General features: G+C 44.2%; 2 protein-coding genes across 3 annotated transcripts; one reads left to right on the top strand and one right to left on the bottom strand.

The window, feature by feature from the left end:
* Positions 1-1089: 1089 nt before the first annotated feature.
* POP5 (POP5 homolog, ribonuclease P/MRP subunit) lies at positions 1090-3034 on the top strand. Its single transcript, XM_075041763.1, has 5 exons — positions 1090-1136; positions 1223-1365; positions 1480-1629; positions 2206-2289; positions 2468-3034. The coding sequence occupies exons 1-5, from the start codon at positions 1117-1119 to the stop codon at positions 2569-2571; spliced, it is 501 nt and encodes a 166-aa protein (XP_074897864.1). The 5' UTR covers positions 1090-1116; the 3' UTR covers positions 2572-3034.
* Positions 3035-3058: 24 nt separating this feature from the next.
* RNF10 (ring finger protein 10) lies at positions 3059-23981 on the bottom strand. 2 transcript variants are annotated; one of them, XM_075041758.1, is made up of 17 exons: positions 23429-23980; positions 17108-17310; positions 15916-16115; positions 14783-14873; positions 13578-13762; positions 13362-13498; positions 11633-11793; positions 10940-11068; positions 10525-10783; positions 10162-10295; positions 8932-9049; positions 8486-8587; positions 7847-7981; positions 6959-7056; positions 6670-6730; positions 6353-6511; positions 3059-5469 (listed from the first exon to the last, which is right to left on the bottom strand). In XM_075041758.1, exons 1-17 carry the CDS (start codon positions 23589-23591, stop codon positions 5393-5395), a joined length of 2412 nt encoding a protein of 803 aa, XP_074897859.1. In that variant the 5' UTR covers positions 23592-23980; the 3' UTR covers positions 3059-5392. The 2 variants fall into 2 exon arrangements, with proteins under 2 accessions (XP_074897859.1, XP_074897860.1); XM_075041759.1 differs by lacking the exons at positions 3059-5469; positions 6353-6511; positions 6670-6730; positions 6959-7056 and adding an exon at positions 7073-7731 and having other exon boundaries at positions 23429-23981.
* Between the last annotated feature and the right edge of the window lie 339 nt (positions 23982-24320).

A 24320-nucleotide genomic window follows, 5' to 3' on the forward strand; every position in this document is an offset into this window, starting at 1 on the left:
CAGGACAGGATTTCCACTGGGTTTATCATTGTTTTCTTTGTCTAGAATTAAGGTCATTAAAGAAGATGTTTCCACTCTGAATTAGCAATGAGTTCCCACTTAATTTATAGTGCCCCAGCGCTCCCATGTGATTTGGCTCCAGGGACCCTGGTGAAAGCGTTTCTCCCATGAATTATACACCGCCCTAACTAGCTCTTTCTCCCACCTCACACTCAGGTGCCCACCTTTCCTCTTTTCCCTCACTCCCCACCTTGCCCTCTCCCCGGTTTCTTCTCGTACCAGATCTTTCCAAAGAGCGCTCCCTGCTTCCTCAGATCATCTGTCACCGATGACAGCTTCGAAAACCACTACAGAAATGATTATAAGTAGCTTTGTTCCACAATTCTCTCAGCTGTTTTCATTTGTTAGACCATTAGTACATATCCCAAAACGCAGCGTACCCAGAGCCCGAGGAGTTACAAATACCGGAGCCGAGTTTTGTGGGGTAGCGAAGGCGGAGAGCCCTTCCAGGAGCACAGCAGTGGCCCTGGACACTCTGCTAAAGCCCTCAGCCCCGGAGGGCAGACGGTGGCCCCACCACTTGCCACAGATGGACTGCAGCACCGGGCCTGTCCTCGCCCTCCTCCCCAGGGCATTCCCGCAGCTCCGGTCAGATGAAGCAGGGGTGTGAGGGCGGGACGTCCCGTCTGCCTCGTTCCGGACAAAGCCGGCTTAGCCGAGGTGGATCGAAGCGACGGAGCGAAAGGGGCTAAAGCCAAACGAATCGCCCCTCCGCAAACCGAAGGGAGCCGAGGGCTCGCCGCCCCCCCTCAGCCCCTCACCTCACGCCGGCCCGCGCAGCCGCGAGCCGCGCGCGCCCCCGCGCGGAGGGTGCGGGCAGGCGGCGGGGTGGCCGCGCGAGCCGCCCCGACAGAGCGACCGACCGCCCGGCCGGCCGGCGCGGGAGGCAGCGCGCATGCGCTCTCCGCAGCCGCCCGCTGAAGGAAGGCGGGACCACAGGGGCCGGGCTGGCTTTTTTCTGTCCCCGCCCCTGCCCGACGACGATTGGCTGCAGTGCGCGGAGGCGCCTCGTCCATTGGCGAGCCGCAGCGTCCGTCCGGCTCGGCCGCCGCCGCCATGGTTCGCTTCAAGAACAGGTGAGGCAGGAGGCGCCGCCGCCGGGCCGGCCCCGGCTCCGGCTCCAGCTCGGTCGCGGTCCCGCTGACGCCGCGCTGTCCCGCAGGTACGTGCTGTGCGAGGTGGTTTCGGAGGACCCGCGGTGCCGGCAGTGCATCGAGGACCGCGCCGTGGGCCTCGCCGTCAGGGACGCCATCGGGCGGGTGCACGGGGACTACGGCCTGGCCTGCTGCTCCATCTCCTTCACAGGTGCCCCCGCCGCCCCGGGCCCTCGGGGAGGGGATGAGGGGGGCTCTCCTCAGGGAAGGGCCGGGGCGCGGGGCTCACCGGTGCATTTGTGCCCCCCCTCCACTCTCCCCGCAGTGAAGTACCTGAACGCCTACACCGGGACCGTGCTCCTGCGGTGCCGCAAGGACTCCTACCGACTGCTCTGCTCCGCGCTCCCCTTCGTGAGGCAGCTGGAGAGCCGGAACCAGCGGTACCCCTGCTTCCTCAACACCCTGCACGTCGGAGGTCAGCCGCTGCCTGAGCTGCCCCGCTGCTGGGTGCGGAGTCTCTGGTGCCTGGGAGGGAGGGAGGGAGGCCGCGGAGCTTAATCGTACCTGGAAGGCCCGCTAAAATGGAAGAAGCCCCTCTTGCTGCCAGCGGGTGTGACAGATGCGTCCTCCGTGTCGCTAACTTAGCAGCTCCTAGCAGATCCAAATAAGAAACAGGCACCAGCAGTTCTTTGTTGAAACCCTCGTTAATTCTGCTTGAATTGTCATTACATTTAACACAGAAGCAGAGCAGCGAATACTATATTACATTATTTTCTTTTCGAAAATATATTTTAAAGTATAGCATTGTCCGTGTCCTGAAAATTAACCACTTGGGGCAAATAATGGGCACTACATGTTAGAAATTATTATTCCACGACTTGACCTCAGCAGTGCAGAAAAGAAGTCTACAGCCACTTCTTAGCACTTGCGTTAATAAGGTTGTTGTCTGGGGCATTTGTCACTTGATACAATGATCTTCAGAAAATAAACTAGCAGCTCTGAACCATGTGGCTTTGTAGATTGTTACATATTGTTCTTGTGACTCCTACAGGTACTATAAGAACATGTCAGAAATTTCTAATTCAGTACAACAGAAGACAGCTGCTGATGTTGTTGCAAAACTGTACAAATGAAGGTGAGCTCCTTCAGCTGCTTTCCTAAAATGCAGCCTCAGTTCCTGGGGGTTTTGTAGGATATGCTGGGCTACTTCTGAATTCTTGAACTGAGATATTGTCCTTTCCTTAGAAGTTGAGGATATTTCCATGTATGTGAAGAGATCAAATAATGACCCTCTGTTGCTCTCTTTATTGCAGAGGAAAGACGGTGTATACAGAAGTCCTTGTTGAGCTGTTCCCTTACAGAAGAGCAGTCTCAAAGTGGAGATGAGGAAGATGATGATGGCACAGAGACAGACTGAATGTTGTTACTGTTCACCTCTGTCCTGTACTTGTGTAATCAAGGTGTTACCAGTTATCTTCAGTGTTAAGCAAAGCAGGGGGGAGCAGAAAAAGAACCTGTTCATATTTAGACTTCCTTACCCCATTCCACATGTTCTTAAATAAATAAAACAATTTTACTTAAGTAGGTTACTTGCCTGTTTCAACTCCAGGAGTCAAAACCACCTGCACTCCTAAGGAGTGTAACAGCTTGATGTGATGTTCATGCTGAGGTAGAAGTGAACTTTAGGCAGTTGGCATGGACAAGGAATGTAGTTATTCTCCTTCGATACAGAAAAAGCATTAACATCTTAACTGCTTTTAAGCTTAGCTTCAAGTGTACCCGTTACCCATAGGGCTGTCCATTGTTTTAAGTCACAAAAGCACCATTTGTGTACACAGGAGCAGAGATTACAGGGAATGCAAGGTAGAGCTGTAAGGCTCAACTCCATCCGACCCATTATAAAAGTCATAGGTACAAGTACTGCTTAGATATTTATTAAGTTTACACCAATCAGTTACAGGAAAGTAGCATTGCTGGTATTATCTCTTAAACCCATAGGAAAACAACTTAAAGATGCTGTCCTGTGGAGACTGCCCCTGCAGAAGGGACAGTCTTCCTTGCCCACATCACTTCTCTTATTCTAGTGCCTGTGAGATGTGGAGGTGAGTTACACCAGCTCCAGCTATTGTCTCTCTTCCCAATGCAAAGAAAAGTTGACCATAAATGTGTAGAGATAATAGAACACAACAGATACTGATTAGACACTAAGTAGTTACTCCTGTTCCATGGCTTAAAATGACTATTACAAATAGGAAACAATAGTACTGTGAACAGTTAACTGCATACTTGAATCTTTCTTTCTTTGTTGATTTCTCTGCCCTCACCAATAATTTTCCAATGTGCACGTAAAGCATTAACAGCAAGATGTGTTACCGCTTTCAGGCATCTTGTCTTAGTTTCTTTGCACTCCCTTGACAAGCTGTACTGTCTTTCCCTCCAGTGTAGTTAATTGTGACCAAGTGTGAAGTCAAGCTGCTTTCAAAGAATGTTTTGCAGGTGTTTCCTCTATCCTCCTGTAGCAGTTGGAAGTACTCTTTACCTCTCCTCTCTCCCCCTTCTTTCTGGTTTACAGCTGCGTACAGTTTTGTGAAGTATACTCTTTGGTACTAGCTTCTCATGCGCACACGCTTAAGTGCCTCAGGGAAGCACTGGTATAACATGGAGCCTATTGCTTTGAAATCAAGCATCCATGTATTGACAGAAACTTTTTAAATAGGGACACAACCAATGACTTTACCAGTGGTGTTAGAAAACCTGACTCCAGGAGTCTCAAACACATGCTTCCTTGCTCAGATCAGTCACAGGGTCAAAGGGAGAGGGCACATCAACTTTTTAAAGCCTGTGCAAATGCAGGCAGACCACTGGTGCAAGTGGGGCTGAAGATAACAGAAGACACCTGTCAGTCTCACACTGTAAGTTAGCGCCAGCTCCCTGGCATGAGTTCTGTCAGAAGAAAGGTAAGATGTGAATTAGTGCAACTAAGTGGTATTGTGCTCCATGTTGATATGACAGTTCAGTTACAGCTCAGAAGTGTGCAGTACTGTAAGTGCGTGTGCATATGATTTATTGCAACTGTTGGCCTTGACTGGTACATTACACCTATAGTTCATTTTATTCAACAAAATCCACACCACTTAACTCATTAGCTCAAATCAAACCACAAGCAGTGCAGAATATGACCACCCAAAGAAAAAACAGGGAGGGGTCCAGAAGAGGCATGTTTATGGCCCGAAGTGCTTAGTACAGATCAACTCACATCCCAGAACCAAGCAGATACAGGCCCTTATCCCAGTACAAGAGACCCAGTTTCTTGCCAGGGGATAAAAGTTGTCTACAGACTCCAGCTATCAGTTGTTCTTCCAACTCAAGAGCAGCCAGTGTCAAAACATTCAGGTAGTTACCAAGAACCCTAGGGTGGAGTGTTTATTCTAGAAGATCAGGTTACAAAGAATGTGTAGCCCATGGTTGGCAAAAAAAAAAAAAAAAAAAAAAAAAAAAAAAAAAAAAGTAAAAATTAGCAGCCTCACTCACCCACATTAAAACAGAGTTGAACAACTGAGAAGCCAGGAGGTTCCTTCTACCACTAGTGCCAGTATGCATTTTGAAATACACAAATTTATCACTTCAAAACCAAGTAGCCAAGTTCTGCTTTACACTCACCTCAGCTTTAAATCTTTCCAAGCCAGGAGAACAGGAGGAATTCTTGCTCTTTAGAAAAAGAACAGATACAGCAGCTAGCACTCTAAAGCCAGGAAGCTCTTTTGCCCGTTTCCAGTGCAGCGGAAACCAGTTTCTCAAGAGAGCAGTTTGACAGCTTTACTGAAACAGCACTACTGTCACAGTCAGATGGACTTCTGCCCATGAATACTTCTAGGGAAATAAAGGCTCTCTGCCTCTTCACTTAGGTAATATTGCAGTATTCTGGCAGTGCCACACAGCTGTAAAGATTTTCATACTGCTTATTAGGCCAAAAGAACTGACTTGGCACACACTAGAAGCCTTGGCCGATTTGTCTCTGGGTTGTTTCTTTCAAAACTTTGTTTCGGTATAAACTGATTAAACAGTTGAAATCAAAAGCTCTTACTTCAACATATACTGTAATGGTTTCCTCCTGAACCCCCTAGAAGCCCTGGAAACACAAGTTTAGTCTGTTCAAATTTAAATACTTAAACTATAGCAGCAAAACAAAGCAAAATGAAAAGAAAACCAGGAGAGGAAACTTCTCTTGAATAGCAGAATCACTTTGTGTGAACAACAGAGGTGCTGAACAATAGCTTCTGCTTCTGTTTCTTTCTTTTCTTGCCTCCCTTTTCCTCTGTGAAGAATTAAAATCATACCGTCATTCTTCTCATGGAACAGGAACATCACACAGAAATGATAAGTTGTCTTTCCTAGCCTAAATGACTTCCACAGGTCTGTGACACTTCCTATCAACTCACTGAACACCAACTAGTTTAATTTTAACAATAAAATTACTGCAGACATCTAAAGCACACCTATAAACATGCCTAACTGATTCTAAAGTTGCTGTTGCAACAGCAGATCCTAAAGCTGCAGGTATGCAGCAGTTTGCCAAGTATCGCTTTCATCCATGTCCAAAAAACTACCAACTGGAGCTGATGCTCAATTTCATTTAAACTCCCAGGCCCAATCTCTCTCCATCACTCAGCACAGTCTCCAAACAGAAGCCAAAGCTGAACATCAGAACTGAGCATTATAAATTAATTTTATCAGCCATCACCAGGCTTGGAGGTTTAAGTTCATCTCAATTTGTTTCAGACTCCCTAATTTGAAATTTCAGCTAGCAGTTACATTGACGTTTTGATCAAACTTCATTGGTAGTTCAGCAGCTCACGTATTTTTAGTTTAAAAGCGCATAACTTGAACTTCCTTGAGATAAAGCTTAAATTAAGCTCCAGTAGAGACACAGCAAACATGATAGTCAAAAGCCATCTTTGTCCTAACAGGATTCTTTGCTAGCTGGAGATCTTCTCAGCTCTCACCAAGAGGGCCGCTTTAAGCTAACAGAAGCCCTAGTCAAGCTGTTCAGAAACTACAACCTGACGATATTCAGAACTGTTCTGTGGCCAATTTTTGGTCCCCAAAATTGCTGCTCTCGCTTCTCCCAGAGGAAGAAGGAAAAATATTCAATTTTTTTCCCTTCAGAAATTTTTCATGCCTTCCCCCCTGCCTTTTACCTGATAAATGATCAGCTGTGGACGGTTTGTCCAGTTTCAGGAGGGCTGCCTCAATAGCTTGGCTGAAGGAATTCTGGAAGCTGGGCACAGGTATGCGGTCAGAGCTGTCACTTTCTCCATCACTATCCACTGGCACAGGGAGTGCCAGAGTGTTCTCATCTGAAAGAAGAAAAGAGCTTTGAGAGGCAGAAGGCTGTATAAAACTTTCACAGTGCAAATGCCCCTCCACGCTCCAGATGTTTCTTGTGAAGTTACAAGATTTCTTAGATTTAGATGCATGGTAAAGAACCTGAAGTAGTAATACCAAATTTTCTTACCTCTTGTCTTTGGGGCAGGTTTGGGCCACGTTTCTGGTTTTGCCTTTCCAACTCTCAACATCTGTCAAAAAAGTTGTAAGATATGATTAAATCCCATGTATTAGAACAATCTTGTATATCCCCCAAGTGGCAAGAAAATCTAGGAACCCCTTCAAGCACTCAAACCCCATGTTGTCTCCCTAAGATCTATCCCCGATTGTTTTTGTGGGGGAAGCTATTGCATTCTCAGACTAATCCCCACCTAAGATACAAGTAATTCTGACAGGATTTACTCTGCCACATGGCTTACCTGGGCAAAAGAAGGGAAGGGAGACTCTTCTTCTAAACTCCCACAGAGGAATGGGCTGACCTGGCTGGCAGCAGGTGACAGTGGAGTTGGAATAGACTCTACAGAGAAAGCAGCAGATAATTAAAGCCAGTTTTATTTGGCAAATGCACTCATTATGCTGCTTATCAGGATGAAACAGAAATAAAGTTTTATTATCTTATGTAATTAACGGTTTTTATCGCATCAGTTCCATCCATTAGTCACACAGTGAGACCTCTCAAATTTCCTTAATCTTTTTATTGAAAGGAGATTTAAGTTTGTTGCTGCTGCTCTGAGGTTTTTGTTTGCTTATTTTGGGGTGTTGTGTGGGTTTTGTTTTTTGGTTGGTGGTTTTTTGTGGTTTGGATTTGTTTCTTTTTTAAGAAAAAACATTTAAGAACAGTTTCTACTTAATATTCTTTATGAACTGCAAGATAAAACATCTGGTAAAGATTACTGGACAACAACCTAACCGAGTGCTCATTAACTACATTTTATTTTAGTATAACGTGGTGGGGGAAGATGGAGAGTAGAAAGAAAAAATGCCAGTAGTGTTTTCCTGGCATACACACTTTTATTCCCTTTTGGGGTATTTTTTTTCCTTTCTTTTCTTCTGCCTCAGCAAAGCTTTAAAAGATGGGGTAACTACAGTGCAGATCTCATATTGTCACTGAAGTAGAGGTAGTAAAAAGCAGAGAAAGGACCAGAAAGTTTCTTAGCCGTGTCAGCCTTTTGTGTATGATCTCATAGGCAATCTAGGAAAGAAGCAGTCTTTGATCAGTATCAAGTAAGTTTAGCATGATGACCTGAGCAGTAGATCCCAAAAGAATGTTCAAAAGCTATATGTGATGTGTTTTTCCAGATGCTCACCTGTCTGAAACACAGGGCTTCTGCCAAGAGGAGACAGACAGAAGCTCTGATGATCAATGCTGGTAGTTTCTCCAGGGCAAGAGGTAAAAGCAGGGAACTGCTGCAGATTCTCTAAAGCAATATGGACCTCTGGATCTAGAAAGAGGTTTTAAATTAAAGCACTACACAATGTGGGGGAGGACTGTAAATATGCAAGCTGTTTCAGGAGTCTAGGAGGTGCTAACTCAATTTTCTTTCCACCCTCTATTTTAGAGACCAGTACAAACCCTGCTGCTGGATGGAAGCAGTTCCTAGGCATTTTTTTTCCTTCTTCACTTTTCACTCTATATCGTGATTACTATAAAAACAGAAACTAAGAGTCCTGAAAGCTATATACAACATGGAGATAGCTACACCCTCGAATGCCCTCTGTCTCTCCCATAATGTGCAAGTATAGAGCAACTGCATAACAACATTTAACATCCTGACTAAAACAGCTTATATTTTTCACTTTACAGATACTGTTTCTAATACATTGTAATCTTGTTCTAAGTACACACGACAAACTAAAGACCTTAGAGTTCACCCTATAGCTCAAGAAATCAGCTCAGCCACTAAAGATGACTGGAAATTCACCAGTTATGCTCAATCACGACTTACATTTGCCTTGTTTCTTGTTTTCTTCTATTTCAATTCTGCGTTCACGTCGTCGTTCATCACGAGCTTTCTTCTGCCGAAGACGTTTCCTCTTTTCAATGTCATCTAGGAACAATGCACGGCATTGGATATCAAAAACCCCACACCAATACTTTGGCAATGTTTTCTCCAGCTTTGAGAACAACATATTCAGTTATAACACATTAGTAACAAAATATGCTTACAAACAAAATATGCTCTTCCAAGCAGTCAGGCTTTTTTATTCTTTGTATAATTGTTGTCTGTAAAACAGCTAATTGGGGTTGTTCTGTCAAGTAGTCATCAGACAGTTGGTGCAAGAGGAGTAAAGCTGCTATGTATGTTTTTTTTGCTGCCATTAAGGGATAAGAACAACTTCCCCTTCACCCTCACAGATACAGGACAGAGCCTACTAGAAAGGTAGTACCAACCTGAAAACAACTCTAAAGTCTCCTTAGAAATGATGGGTGGCTTCAGAGCCAGTTCACAAATGCTGAACTCACAGGTGAGGGGCAAGTGACAAAGGTAGCGATGACGCTGTCTTATATCCTGATTAAAAAAAAAAGAGTAGATGTATCATCACAACAAGGTCTAGAGGCTGCCATAGTGAGGAACAGCTTATGGAGATAGAATGCCAGCCATTGATCAAATCAAATGGAAAAAAATAGCAGCAGTGACACAATAATCACTTTATAAACTACAAACACATGAAGGATGCCACGGGTCAGAACCAAAAGCTCCATGATCTCCACCAACTACATCATAAACAGATTTGGATGCAGTAACTCCAGCTCGGTTACCAATTTTCTTGTTATTCCTCCCTTTTCACTCACATCACCAGAATAAAATTCTACAATACCAGTCTTCCAATGTGTTTATTTTTGCACTGGACCAAATTTGCCTTTAACAAATTATTTGGACCAACAACCACCACTTAGCTAGACTGAAACAAGCTGAATTTTGTACTTTTCTTCTCAGAGATGGAAAACTTGAAGACAATTCCCTACTACCTCTGCATCCATTCTTACTTAAGTACATCCGTTCTTAAAGATTAATTAAGAATTATGTGTAGTCGTTACTGCATGTGCCATTAAGGTGTCTTTATTTGAGATAAAGGAATTCAAGACCCATCCCCTCTTCCAGAACTTCAGTGCCTTAAGCACTTCCACTCTATCTCAAGCACTGATGTTTCTTTCCATCCTCTTTATTTTCACAACATCCTACCTCTGCCCTTGATGCTCAGAAACAACTGTTTGTCCATGATAGAGGCAGAACACTTCTTCGGGTTGAGAAAGATGATAGATCTTGTTCAAGATGAATATGATAGATGAAGATCAAGTTCAAGCTACTGTCTTATATGAAAAAATAATTTACTTTTTTTAAGACAGCTTTAACAACAAACCAATCCTAACTTGCAATTCTCTCACTCCTAGAACTTCCTACCTTCTAGAAAGAAAAAATTAAAGCTATACCACAGCCTACTAATCAAAAGCAACTTAAGGTACTGCAACTTACACAGATGCGCTTCACAGATTAGCATGCCTACCCATTCATGGTTATTATTTCTCATTACTGAAGAGAAACAAGTCTCACCTGTCAGCCACCATGATCAATCTGCTAAAAACAAGGGCCCTTAATTAATAAGAAGATAAAATAACTACCTCTGTCATTGAGTAGCCAGTTAGCTCCACTACAGCTGCAGTTATCTTCTCTGGACTCTTCTCCAAGCTGCCATATTCACGAACAAGACATCGAACATTCACAGGGTGAAGATACATACACTGTCCATCCTCCGCTGTAAGATAAGATACCATCGCTTGTTCTTTGCCTGTTAATTTTCAGTAGCTTTTTCCCCACCTCAGTACATTCTCCAGTAATAAAATTAGAGCTCCTTTCTGAGTTTCTGTGGGAGCTTTATTTCACAGGGGTTAGCTGCATCTAATGAAGTGACAAACATCTTCCTCAAGAAGGATCCCAAAGGAGGCACCTCTGCCCCCATGATTCCAGGATTTCATTGCACTGACCTTGATAGAAATAGTAGAAAGGACAGTTGCCAAGATGTCCACTGCTATTTGTATCTTTAGATTCTTGATAGCTTGTTTCAGCTGGATTTGGTTCTTCTGTAGTGTTCGTATCAGGTGCCCCTACAGTGTCCACCTCAGGTACTTCCTCTTCATCCAGCACTGCCTCTTCTGCTTCCACAGGAGGCGAAAAGGAACTTGCCAGATCAGAGCAAGGCTCCACAAGCTCCTCATCAAATGCAGAGAGATATTCCACACCACACTATCACAGTGGAGAGCATACAGTTAGTACCACATCACCTCCTTCAAAAGATTATAATCTCTGCAAAAATCTTTGGCACCAGTTCACCATACAGTGCAGTGTAAAGTGGCAGAATTAAGTACTAACAAGATCTGCCAGAGCGGAGTTGTCACCCACCTTTTTCTCTTGGGAAACTGTAGGCTCCACAGCCTTGGAGCTTTCTAGGACCAATTCTTCCACAGCTGCACTGATTCCAGCAATGCCATTGTTTTTATCCTGGTCAGCAGAGAGTGCTGTTTCTCGTTCCTACAGGTCATCCAAAAAAACCAAGTTGCAATTTCCTATTTAAGCCAGCAGACTATCACCATAGATATTTTTAGCCTTGTCCTGTATTTCAGGTTTTCACAGATCTATAATTCATCTGTGACAAACAGTGACCCTTGAAGAGAGGTCTGCTCCTTCTTGTTACTGGAAAGCGCACCCATTGTAGAACACCTAAAGGCTTTGAAAAGGAATATTCTACAGGTTTGCTCATGTCTCCCTGATAAAAGTTATCCCAGAAATTGTTGGACCTGAAAGGGAAACACATCTTCTTTTGAAAGCAGAACTCTGTTACATTTATGGAAGGAATACCATTCAGTAAAAAGCATCCTGTTCTGTTATCTTGAACATCATGCCAGATACCTAGGGTCCAAAGGCTATAGTCTCCTCCAAGATTTATAATGCTACTCCAGCAGCAAAACCACCTTGCTAGTACGTACGTCACGGAGACCAGAATCACAAACAACCACTTACGCAGCAGAACATAGATGCTCAGCACTCAGTATACCGTTAAAAATAGTTACTAAAAGCCTCCAAAGAGGTTCTTACCTTCAGTTCCTGGATAGCTGCCTCAATAAAGCAAGCCTCTGGGGTGTGTTTTTCTTCCTCATACTGTTTTAGTAATGCTGCTTTCTCCTCCAGAATCACCAGCTGCAAGACCTGCTCCCTGGATGCCAGAAGCAGCTTTGAATACTGACTGTGCTGGTCATCTGAACAGAAGGAGCACCAAATCATTAATATCTGCATGTAGAAGCACCAGTTTGAACTGCTGTTTCTTCTGAAGTTTTGTTACTTCTCAATTTTGTGAGTTAATCCACTCCAGAGCAGACAATATTTAGCAAGGGTCTGATACGGACTCCACATATTATTACCATTGTATCATTGATGACACAAGCTGGTGCCACATACCTGCTCTGCTACACACATCCAACACACACAGCAGTTTATCTGCTACTTTCAACCTGCCACTTCACCGTTCAGCTGCTACACGTAAAAAAAAAAAAAAATTAAGTCTAAACTTCTTTGCTGTGGAAGTATTGCCTTTGAGAAGCCTTGGGTGGTCAAAACTTCCTGAAACAATGCAGTCTGCAGCTGCTGCTTCTTCTCTATACATTCAAAAATACTGCAACTGGAAAGTTCTGCAAGCGACCTCTGTTTTGGCTCAAACCAGTTTATAAACCCATACGTATTCAAAATCTGTACAAAACATTATTATGAGGGTTTTTTACAAAAAGCACAGCAGAAACAGTAAACTAAAGAATTGCAAATTTAGCAAAAGGTAGTCATCTTTCTTACTAGAGAGCTTATCCTAGCTATGAAGTCTACAGCAGCCATAGCATCACATACTAGTACCGTCAATATATTCACTGCTCCCCAAGGGTGCAACCTTGTCTACAGAACACCAAGTTAATGCTTAATTTCCTGGGTTTAGAATGATCTCAAATCCCGTATTTGTTCTTTTGTTTGTTTTATGGAAGGATTTAAAGTCCTTTACTTTCAAATACTGAGGAACATGTAAGCACACACCCTGCCTGCTGGATACCCATCATGCGCTGGGAGACTTGACTTTTTACAGCGAGCTTAAAAGCAAGCAGCCTTTCACAAATGTGACTGCAAAATGAAGTGAGCCAAGACAGCCCACAAAACAGCCATGTTAAGTAAAACTATTTCTTTAGTCACAAAATTTTCGTGATACTAACAGATAAGATGATGATGTGTTAGTCACATTACTTGACTGGAGAAAACTGAAGAAGTCAGGCAACAGATGTTTGGAATCCGTTTGCAATAATTTTGATTATTTTCCCATATCATTCACAGATCTTAGCTGATAAGTGAAGAAGATTAAAACCTTATTGAAGATTACATCCTTGAAATAGTTTAGACACAAAGACAGTTATTTTTGCTAAGCTGTATAACGAGGAGCCAGGATGGGGGAAAAAAAAGTTAAGGACACTGAAGAGCCAAGAAAAGCAGCAAGAGTCACACCAATGACTGTACGATACAAAACACACGTCAAGCTAATGATTGAGAAGGCAGGAGTCTGCAGAGCAACTTGAACGGAAAGAGCACACAACTTAGAGCCTTACAAAAAATAAAGTGTGGGTAGAAAGCTTATTATTAAGATGTGGTCATTAAGGTTTTCAGCTGCAAAAACCCATATGTTGTAGTCTGGTCTGTTTTAAGGTGACAGCATGGCATTGCTATGGTAAATCCTCTCTACACAAGTCCTAGTCAGTTAGGAGCAGGACGCCAATCGCCAGTACTCAGATACACTCACCTCCGATGTAAACAGGCTGCACCACATTCATCCACTGAGATTTGGGCAGTGCTATCAGAACACCTTTCTCTCTTCTCATAAGTTGCATCGTAATGATATCACCAATTGCATATTGACGTGTTTCCATAGCAACAACACTGCAATGTAAGGAGGAGGTTAGTACGGTAAAAATAATATTTCAAAGAGATGCATCATTTAATAAATATCAAGTCTCACCTCTTGAGATCCTTCTTGTGAACAGAGCCATAACAAATAGGACATTTACTCCAGGTCTTTTCACTCAAGGAGAGATAGTGAAGGATACATGCCCAACAAAAGATATGCCCACAACGGGTGATCTTTGCCGCGGTTGGTGGGTACAAACATATGGGGCAGGAGGGCACTTCATGGCTACAGATTCGCTGAAATAGCACACGAGAAGAATAGTACAAGTTTTAGACTTGGAAAACAGTTCCTGTGCTACAGAATAATATCTACTCTAACATATTAATCTTCCAGCTCTTTAGGCTCTGCTTATTTACAAAGAAATTAAGTACACTGTGAACTAACACCTTCAGACTGCACATGGAATAACCTTCAAAGCCACCCATCTGGTATTTCTACTCTAGTGACATTAAAAAAGTGACTCTTCTCATGTTTCCCCTCATGTATTTATCATCTCTAAGAGTTAGCAGCATCTTCATCATCCGAATTCAGACACTGAGAAGACAGCAAATGAGCCCTGCCGCCCCACTTACACAAGCAGACTTGTGCAGTCCTGTTTAACTGAGAGACTGAACTTACCTATTTCCATGAACATTCTAGTCAGACACTTTGTTAGCATCTGTATGTTGCATACAGACATAACTGCCAAGCAAGCACCTAGATTTTTCAGCACTCTCATAGCGTCAGGTAACAGTAAGCCTACCTCCTCTCCAACTACACCATACACCATGACTAGCCTTAGCAGATAACAAGTTTCTACTTGAGGCAACCCAAAGTTCTGACCACAGTTCTTAAGAGATTTTCCATTTTGTTGCTAGGCAAGATGGGCCACCTATGCACAGAATAATTCTTCAAAATTCTACACTCTAGTCCTCTTCCATGGACTCATGCCCAAGTTTTCTGTTAATATCTTGATCACAAGGACTCTGTCTACAGAATGTCAGATACTATTTTTGATGAGCTCCCATCTGCGAAAGCAAGAAGAAGCTGCTAATTTTCCTAATAGATTTTAGCACTTCTCTTTTCCTGTCATGAAAGTATTTCATAATATATTCCATGACAGATCTTTCCCAGTATTGTGGGAGTGACAGAAGAGGACTCAACTCAAAAACAGCTGAGTTTTACGTAACATCACAGAGATAAAGAGGCAGTTAAAGACAGGTTGAGCTTCTTAAGAAGGAGGAAAAAAAAAAACAATCTAGCCCATCACAACTGACCACTTGCTCCACAAAGTCCCAGTTGACCAAGGTATCTGGATCAGCAAAGTGGACTGTGTAGTCCTGTTCTTCAGAGACAACAAACTGGCAGCTGGGGAAAGGCAAAGAGACAGATGATCCACTCAGTTGTTTCTAAAAATTCTTTGAGCACTAACCTACAGGATTCTCTGAGCTTCTTCTTTGTCCAGCAGAAAACTGCTGGATGCAGTCAGTAACTTATACCGACAAAACCCAAAAGAGTTCAATTCACAACCAAATTTCCAGAATATAGGTGTGTCTCACTTCAGTTAGACACGGTATCACATACTAACTACAGAATGAGCCAGGCAGAGTGTTTTTCCAGAAACATGTAAGAAACAGCCAGCTCCTTCGGGGATCTCTTAAAAAACAGGGAATCCACAAGTGGAAAAAATATGCTCACAAAAACCAGAACTACTGGGGTTCCTGCAAATAGACTTCACTACAATAAGCCACAGAACAATAGGGAAAAATCAGAAGCATCAATGCTGAAAATAGTTTTTATTATCTTTAACTTGATCAGATACAGGAAGTCCTGAACATGCTTCAAATTCCAGTGAAAGCAACCATTATTTCCAGTCAAAAGCAATTCTGCTGCTGGATTACTACACTGATCATCATTTGGGTTATACTACACACCTAGGGGCCTGTGAAATAATCAGCAGTTTAAGAATTAAGACCCATACGAGTAATTGCTTCTGGGACTTATAAATTCAGATTAGCTTTGATCCAAGCAACTGCTACCCCTACCACCTCAACATATTATTTTTTGGAAAAAACAATCATCTTCTGTAAGGGAGCTGCATAGGTCTTCTCAAGTGGAATGTCATATTCCACAAGCGATGCTGGAAAATTAGAGCAGAAGACTAATTGGTTTGTATTTAAAGGACTCACACCATCAGATACCTTGTAAATAGGTAAGGACGACAACTTGATATATTTTTATCCCTTTCAAGTGTAGTCGTTACCACTAAAAATACTACAGAGAGGTAACTTTACCCTAGAAAAGTCTACACAAGTAGTCAAGGTCAAACACAGTTTCCTGGCTGATCGTCCCCTACAACTCAGTGTCTTTCTCTGTAGAAGTCTAAGAGCCCTGCTGGTCTTCCACTCACTTGGCCTGCAGGAAGAGCTCCTTGTTGAAAGGCTTATGTCCCCACTTGTTCCTTTTCCCCCAGTTGCCATGTCCATTCCCATCAAAATGGCCTGTTTGGCCACGGGGTTCAAAAGTGAAGTTCAGTAAGTGGTTCAGATTAATCTTCTTGGGACCAGAGAATTGGGCAGGGCTGAACTCTGCCCGCTGAGCCTCTGCTACCTAAGAGACAACGGCATTTGTTAGAACTTGCTAGAATTTACTGCAAAAGCATCAGTACAAGTTGATACCCAGGCCCCACCAGTGATTACGTACAGAATACGCAGCATCCACTCACTCACCTTCTCCTACGCCAGTTCTGCAAATCAAGTAGTGCAGCGTTAGAAGTGCATGAGAACCTGAAAGTTAGAACTCAGCAGTCTTACCCCGCACTGATCAAAAGGAGGAGAGCACAAAAACAACCCACATAAGGACAAGTAAAAGCTGGCAAAACCTAGTAGTCAAGGTTAATAACGTAAGACAGTTGTTTGAAACCTGACAGTATTTTTTTAGACAGCCAGAAATACAAGTCTGATTACTATTTGCACAGGTTGTACTTGTTTTGGTTAGTTTTCATATAACGAAGCAAAGAATGAGAATTCAACAGAGACAGCAAGTAAGATTTGACAGAGTCAGCAATTTAGGTGAGCAGTGTTGCTCATCCACTAAAACTGAAAAATGAGCCTGTATCAATGAAAATCCACCGATAATCTACAGAATTTAGACCTATATCAGCATAAAAGCCTCAGTCTGGTTTTACTCCCCCTTGATGTCACCAAGGCTAATAACACAATTACCAATACCACTATCACACACAGATTTGTACACTGAAGCAGTTAGACACAATCATCTCAGACTTAAAAGCTAGAAATTGTATCACTAGATATTTTCATGAAGGACCTCTGTTTCATGACATATGTATGTGGCCTATCTAGGTACCCATTCCTCAGATGGTATTTTTTAATGCAAGTCTCTCAGAGCAGAGAGCACTCTTCTTCTGTTGTTGCAAAGTTGTTCTGCTCACACTCACTCTGGCATCTCAACGATGTTAGCACCTCTTATCGCTCTTTCCCTTCCCAGCCCAGGAGCTGAATACAGAAGACCTATCTAGGCAGGTCAGTGGTCCTCTCGTCCCAAGAAAGAAGGCCTTGGAGGCATGGCATTACAATTCTCACCTCATCTCGTCTTCCACCATTACAAGAGCTAAAAAGTTTGCCACTTCCGCCGCTACCTCCCCTTTGAGGGGGCATCTTGTTAAAAGCTTTGCTTTTCTGTGAATTGGAGCGACGGGACTGACTGGAAAAGTTCTCATTTTTTGAATATGAAGTTTCTCTTTTACGATTATAACGCTGTTTGGATCCACTTGCATTCTTTCCATCTGAAAGAAAAAAAAAAACAAGATTCAGATCAGCAGTCTTGGAGTTGTCCACCCGTACTTCACCTCAGCCAGCTTTGCCTCAGAGACAGCACTGTGTTCACCTCAGCCACTGCCTCGGGCCCTGGTTAAAAGGCTGGTGTTTATCAGGACATCAAATCCCCCCAGCAACCCAAACCATTTAATTCCTATCACTGCCCAAAGAATTGGTCAAAGAGTATAAAAGAAGGATGTATTTGCTGTGCTTTATCTTTTCTTAGAATGGCTGAATTTTCTTTATCCAGATCTGGAATTTCTGTCACCAGACGTTAGCATGTTGCCTGGTACATTAAGTGATAAACACCAACATCACATCTTCATACCCCATTACAAAAATTGACAACAACTAGTTCATTTTTTCATTCCATTTTCTGAAAACACACAATTTATCATATATTGTTCCCTTATATAAATATACTGCTGCCTGCATTTGTCTCAAGGTTTCCCACTTTGCAAGACCCCATTACCTGTTTTCACTCAGTTCTGCCCCTATGCTTAAAAGACCCCAACAGTTCTAATTCTGTTCTAAAATACCCTTTTCTTTCACAAGGCAGACAAATGCTTATCGATCTTGAAGCACGAACCTAATATCTAAGTACTAAGTCCACCAACCTATGCAACCAGAACTGTTTGCCCGAAAGCATGTCGAGTGCACCACTGACCCTAATACAGGGTCACTTTCACACAGTGGTGAAAGTACAAAGCAAAATACTGCAGAAAAAAAGCTCACGAGCAGAAAAAATCAGTCAGGCTCTTGAAAGGGGTTTCCTGTGTCTAAACAGCTGCTTCATTAGATGCTAGAACAGAAAATTAATACTATGAAGGTATTTCTAATAGTCTTAACACAAGATCGGAGTTACCCCAAGGACACAACAGACTGCTTACCAGTCACTTAGCCTAGCATTTCCACCAACTGCCCAAAGTTTTATTTGTAGAAGTTGCGTTGATAAGCTTGGAAGCAAAACCCCACAGGCCCAGCAAGACATCTATCCACACCAGCCAGCCCCAAAGTCACTCTGCATACTCAGTAAGCATTACACAAATGGTAACACCTCATACAGTATCTAGATCCATTTTATAAAAGTCTGTTAGTTTCCCTTTTTCCACTTTGTAGTCCTCCCCACCCCTTAATATAAATCTTACATGGCAGGCAAACATGCCACTGTGATTCAAGATCGCATTAAACATATGGGTAGTTTTCTTTATCACTGCCTCCAGTCTTCCCCCTTCCCCAGCACCACTGCCAATCCACCTGAGCGTTTAAAGCAGCTGGAATAGGATCATTCACACAAAATCTCACTTTTTTTTTGTTATTTTTAGTTTTCTCTCCCACCAGCACCCCCAAAAAGAGGGAGGCAATGGACTGAAAGGTCTGTGTGTTGTTGTACGTCGCTGGGGATCTGACTACTTAAGTAATAAAAGCGGCTTGACTGGGGTTTGCGGTGGTCTGCTGTTTCTTGCCTGCTACTACAGCTACAGAAGTAAAAGGACACTATCATTACTTTCACATGATGTGACAGCTATTTTGCAGACAAACTTCGTCACCAGAACTGGTCATTTAGTCTGCTATTCAAAAGGCTGATCCTTTAATTCAGAAATAAACCAACTCCATTGGTACCACAGATGTGTAACTCAAACACATGCTTGCATAGCTTGCAGTGCTGTAATGCATGTCAGGCTAAAAAGACATGGGTTGAGTGTTATCAGGAAAAAAAACACACCAGAAGCGGCCAAGTACTGAGGGTGTGACCAGGTCTGGCTGAATGATTATTTAGATAGACCTTTTTTGAGAGTGTTTGTAGAGAAGAGGCTATAATCAACACCACTAAAAGTCTCTGGTCAAAAATTAAGCCATTTTCAAGAGGTCTGGACAACTATTTCAGTTGTTCAGGAGCAGAGCTTGCCACTTCAGAGCTCAACCACCCTCTTAAATCTGCAATTTCAGTGAACACGCTAGAGAGGCACATGCCTATTGTGTCTATAGCGACTTTGCAGTTCCTCTGCAATCACCAACTGGGGAAAAGAAACGACTCAAGAGAAGTTCAGTCTAAAGTGTGTCTTTACAAGGCCCAGGAACAGCTTGTATCTGCAGCTGACAAAAGAATTTCCTACCACTTCATAGTTTTAATCAAGTTAGTCACCATCAAATTTGTCAAACAGCTGGTTTACACACATTCCTGTCATACTACAGGTCCTTTCAGACCAACTCCTAGAGCTTTGAGAGTCACTATAATGACTCTCACATTTTACAGTAAAGTTGTCTCCACCTGAGCCTTTTTTAAGGACCTTACATGACAGTCTAACTATGCTTCAAACCTGATTTTACTGATTGCAAGTTCTGCTGCTCCCCCTGCCCCCCCCCCAAATCTAAGCAATGCTCTTCCTTCCAACCTTTCCAGCATGCCATGTGTCAGGGAGCTCTCTGCTTTGTATCATCCCTCCTTGCATTCCCATGAAGAGCAGGGCAGGACAGGGCTATCTGCACTCATGCAGGGAGAAAAGTGGAAGATTCTCACTGCCATCCTCTCTTGTTAGATGCCAGTTTTAAGTAGCGTAGGTTTGGATTTGGGAGTTTGTTTTTTCCTTCTTTTCTTGGCAAATTAGGAATGAGCAACAGCAACAATGCTGGTGAGGTACTTACTCTTCACTCGGGTCCTCAGTTAATCCTTTTGCCATTCTCACAAGATCTAACCTACAATAAATATATCTACGCATCCACACTCCAAGAAAACACAGACTTATAAAAAATACTGTCTATATAATTTTATAAGACTAGCCTCAAAGCTGTTCTTGCCTTTTGGAGCAAGGCCTGACATTTGTGGTTTCTACTGCTGGATGCCACATTCTGTTAGAGGACCTCTATCTCCAATGATCCAGAGAGGAGATCAAGTTCACAGGACTAATAGCAGCTCTAGGTGACCACTTCAGTCCTGGAGCTGCAGTACTGGTTTGCTACTGGGGCGAGGACTGCAGTTTCCTTCCGTCTTTGTTTGCCTCTTCTTTTCAGCTGAGCCGTGTTGAAGCCAACTGTATTGCATAAGGGGTTTGGGTGGTGGATCACCCTAGGCCCCAGGGTGATTTCATGAAAACACACTGAAGCTATTGCTGCTGCTAAGGCAAACATCCCAGTGAGCAAGAGGTGACTGAGCAGTCACACACCCCAGCTAAGCATGCTCACACCATAATAATAAGGCCCAGGAACATTTGCAAGAACTAATGTTGTCCATCAGGTCTCAAGGACTGCAGAGAAACCCAAAAAGGCTATTTTCCCTTAACTACTTTATTCCATCCTAATGTGATGTGACTCCTGTTGGTGTACTAATGTGAGCCAGAGAAACTTTTCTGTTGGAAACTTCTGAGTTTGATTTAGTTTCTAAGGCCAAGTTTGAAAGATAGCTGGAACCTAACTTCCGCAAGTACAAGAGCTTACAGTATTCTATTTAGCCCATTTCAAGCTGTGCTGCAAGACAAACAGAAGGAGAAACTACCATAAGGTTTCATAAACATCCACTTCTTCATTTCTTCCACTGGACTTGATCACAGCGGGTAACTCTGAAAAGCATCTAAATGGCAAGAGCTTGACTAGACTCAAATCCAGTTACCATCAGTGCACAAGTCACTTATGCAACAAAAGGTCAGCATTTTGGGGAGGGTCTGTGGTCTATCAAGAACACTTTCGATTTCAAAGGAGACACAAGATTTTCAGAATACCTCCTATATCTTTCCTGAAACAGGAGAGGAACTCGGTGGACCACATCAGCTACACGTGGAATGATAAGAACTCAAGAAAAAAAAAATCCCATATGGTGACATGCCAGCATCTTGCATGCAACAGCTAACCAAAACATAGCCGCAATTTAAGACAGCTGCATGCTGTATGTTTGTCCCGTGTTTTTTTGCCCTAATCTAAGGGATTCTTCTCATTTTAGTTCTCAGTAGCCTCCAGTTCAGATATTTGCAAATATACATCTACTCCTACTAAAAGAGATTGTAATTTTGCCAGGCCTCTTCAATGCACTCTAAAGGAAGCAACTCATTCCATATCCCTTTGCCCTCCATTGTAGTTAAGAAACAAGCACCTTAGAAGCAAAATTCTGTCAAGCCAAAATTTTCTTCTGTTTTATTAAAAAAAGAGGTCTTCAGAAAAGAGTGGATTTTTTAAGTTTGCCTATTGCATTGGAGTAGAAGAGTATAGTACATCAGGATTTCTCTCCTCACAGCTCCTCTGCTACTAGTGACATTGTTTCAAGCCTGTAAAAGGTGGCATTCCACAATCACTTAACACTTCCATTTTGGGCCGGAATCACAGGCCTTTTATTTCCTTCCTCACTACAGATACTGTTTCTTCTACTTGAAGGCATACCAGCCACAGGACAGGCCATCTTAATGCCTTACTGAGGAATGTTTATATTCTGTGAACAACCCTCCATACAGCATCACACACTGCTAAAAAAGAAGCTGTAGTGATGAGGTATCTCTTGGCAAGACATGGACAGAAACCAGTTCTCCACAACAGGAAAACCTCACGTCTGCTAGCCTTTCACGCTGCCTCTCACGATACACGCAGAGAAGTTTATACACTTTGTCATTCCATCAGAAGCCAAAGATCTGGTTCTAAAACTCTTGTTGCATACCAAGCATGTGACATCCCCTGCTTCCATTGGTCCATTCCTTAAAGGGGAAAAAAATTGAAATAAAGAGACTGAAAAATAACAACAGTAGCTAGGGATAGTAAGACTCTCACATCAAATCCTGCTGCTGATGCAAAAAACTTTGCAAATCAGTTAGGAGTTCTTCAAGAAATGACTGCCTAAAAAGTTCTTCCTAAAAAAGATTTTCATGTGTTTGAATTTGAAGTTAAAACTTAACTATAATTGCACAGTTACACCACAACCTGGGGAGCTGTGAGTGAGCCACCACCCATGTCACTCACTTCAGCCTATCCTGTGCAAGATCACTTAATACAGGTGAAAAACAGGTAATACTTAGTTACCTGGGATCTGAGTGCATTTAGAAGGTCCAAAAAGGAGTCAAGACCTCCAAGACACTCGTTTTGTTAACCCTCTGGAATACACTGGTGCTTTCTGAGAGATCTGAAGTAATATAGTTGAAACAAACCACTGAGGAGGAAGGAAATTAGTACACCAATGGTGTTGCAGAAACCTGTTGACACTCTTCACACGTACTTCCAGGACTAAAAACCCTAATTTTAATCACTACTGCCCCACTTCTAGGTTTTAGAAAAAAATGCAAGGTTGCCAGGAACACTCTGTTCCCAAACAGCTTTAGAGAACTGGAGGCGGCTTAGGTCTTACCTTGAAAAGATAGATGACAGGAACCATAATGGCTCCTCATGAACTGCTATGTCAGCAAAACTAGCTGTTTGCAATGACAGATGTAACACTTCGCTTTAAATGCCAGGTGAGCAAACTGTATGTAACTAACTCTGAGCCCCTCCAAAGTAGGTTATTGAAATACAGCCGGTAAGGGGAATGCTGTGTATCGATGCAAGACCTCCTTAAGCAAGAGGTAAAAGCACACTCAACTGGAGTACAGAATAAAGTTAAGGGTTGTCTTAATAGGCACTGGCAAACGTATGTTCTTACTATAAACCCAGAGCTTTGGCTCTCAAGCTGATTACTCCAATGCTAACACAGATAAAGCATTAATCCTTAAAGGAAGAAGAGAGTAGGAACCGCAGCTCACTGAACAGGGAGCAAAGCCGGAAGAGGAAGGAAAAAGAAAGCAAAAACAAGCAGTGACCTGAACCGAAGCCTATTAAAACCCAGCTGAGAGCCAAACAGCCCGACAAGGAGAAGTTCAGCTTCACCACGAACCCAAACCCCGGCACAAGGGGCCACCGGCCCCCGCTGCCTCACACTGCTCGCTCTCTCACGGTTACCCCCTCCCTCCCTCCCTCCGAGCTACCACCGCTTCGGACCCACCAGCGAGACACAGAGGCCGCCGAGGGGGCCCGAAACCCCCGGGGCTCGCGGTCCGGGGCCAGACACCCCTCCCGCTCCCGCACCCGCACCGCCCGGCGACCTCCAGCCGCTCCTCCGCCCCCCGCCCGGCTACTTACCGCCTTTGGGCTTAGACTCCCCCGCGGCGGGCCCGGCCGAGGCGGATCGCGGCTGCTGCCCTTTGCTGCCGGCCGAGGAGCCGGGCGTACCGGAGCCGCAGGGGCTGCTCTTGTCCATGGCGGAGGACGAGGCGGGGGTCGCGCCGGGCGGGCTCTGCAGCATCAACGGGCGCCCCGGCGGGCGAGCGGCGGCCCTGAGCGGGGGGGCACGACGGGCGCTGGCGCAGCCGGCGGGGGCCCAGGCTCATGGCCCGCGGGGGCGACCGGCGGGGGCGGCGCAGCGCGGACTCGGCCTCCTTCATGGCGACATCTTCTCGCTGACTCCGCTCGAACCGGGGAGGGCCGCGGGAGGCCGGGCCGGGCTCTGCGGGGCTCCGGGAGACGAGGGAGGGAAGCTGCTCACGGAGCCCCGCGGGGCCCGGCGCTGCCTGCCGCCCGAGTGGTCGGCGCCACCCAGGCACCCACCGGCTCCTCGGCGCCGCCCCGGCCCCGGCCCCGGCTCGGCCGCCGCTGCCCCGTAATGGCGACGAGTCGCCCACAGCAGTGGCCGGGACCCGGATGGAGCCGTTCCCGGGCGGACCCGCGGGGCACGACGGGACTCGTAGTCCTCGGCCGCCGCGGAGCACGCCGGGAGCTGTAGTCCTGGCGGCTCGGGCGGATCTCGTTTATTTTCCAAAGCGGTTCTGCAAGAGGCAGCAGCGGAAAAAAGAAACAAAGAGGAAGAAAAGTCGTCAAAAAACAAATCGGGAGGAGGAGGGAGGTTGGGAACAGAAGGAACTAAAGGCTGTCAGTTCCCAAGCAGGCAGGAGTTGACAGTGCTAGGGGTTAAGCTGGTGAACACAGAGGCCTGAGAGGATAATCAAGAATCAAACGTTTCCACTGAACTGTAGCA

Source organism: Buteo buteo, chromosome 11, assembly GCF_964188355.1.
Source record: "Buteo buteo chromosome 11, bButBut1.hap1.1, whole genome shotgun sequence".
Lineage (NCBI taxonomy): Eukaryota > Metazoa > Chordata > Aves > Accipitriformes > Accipitridae > Buteo > Buteo buteo.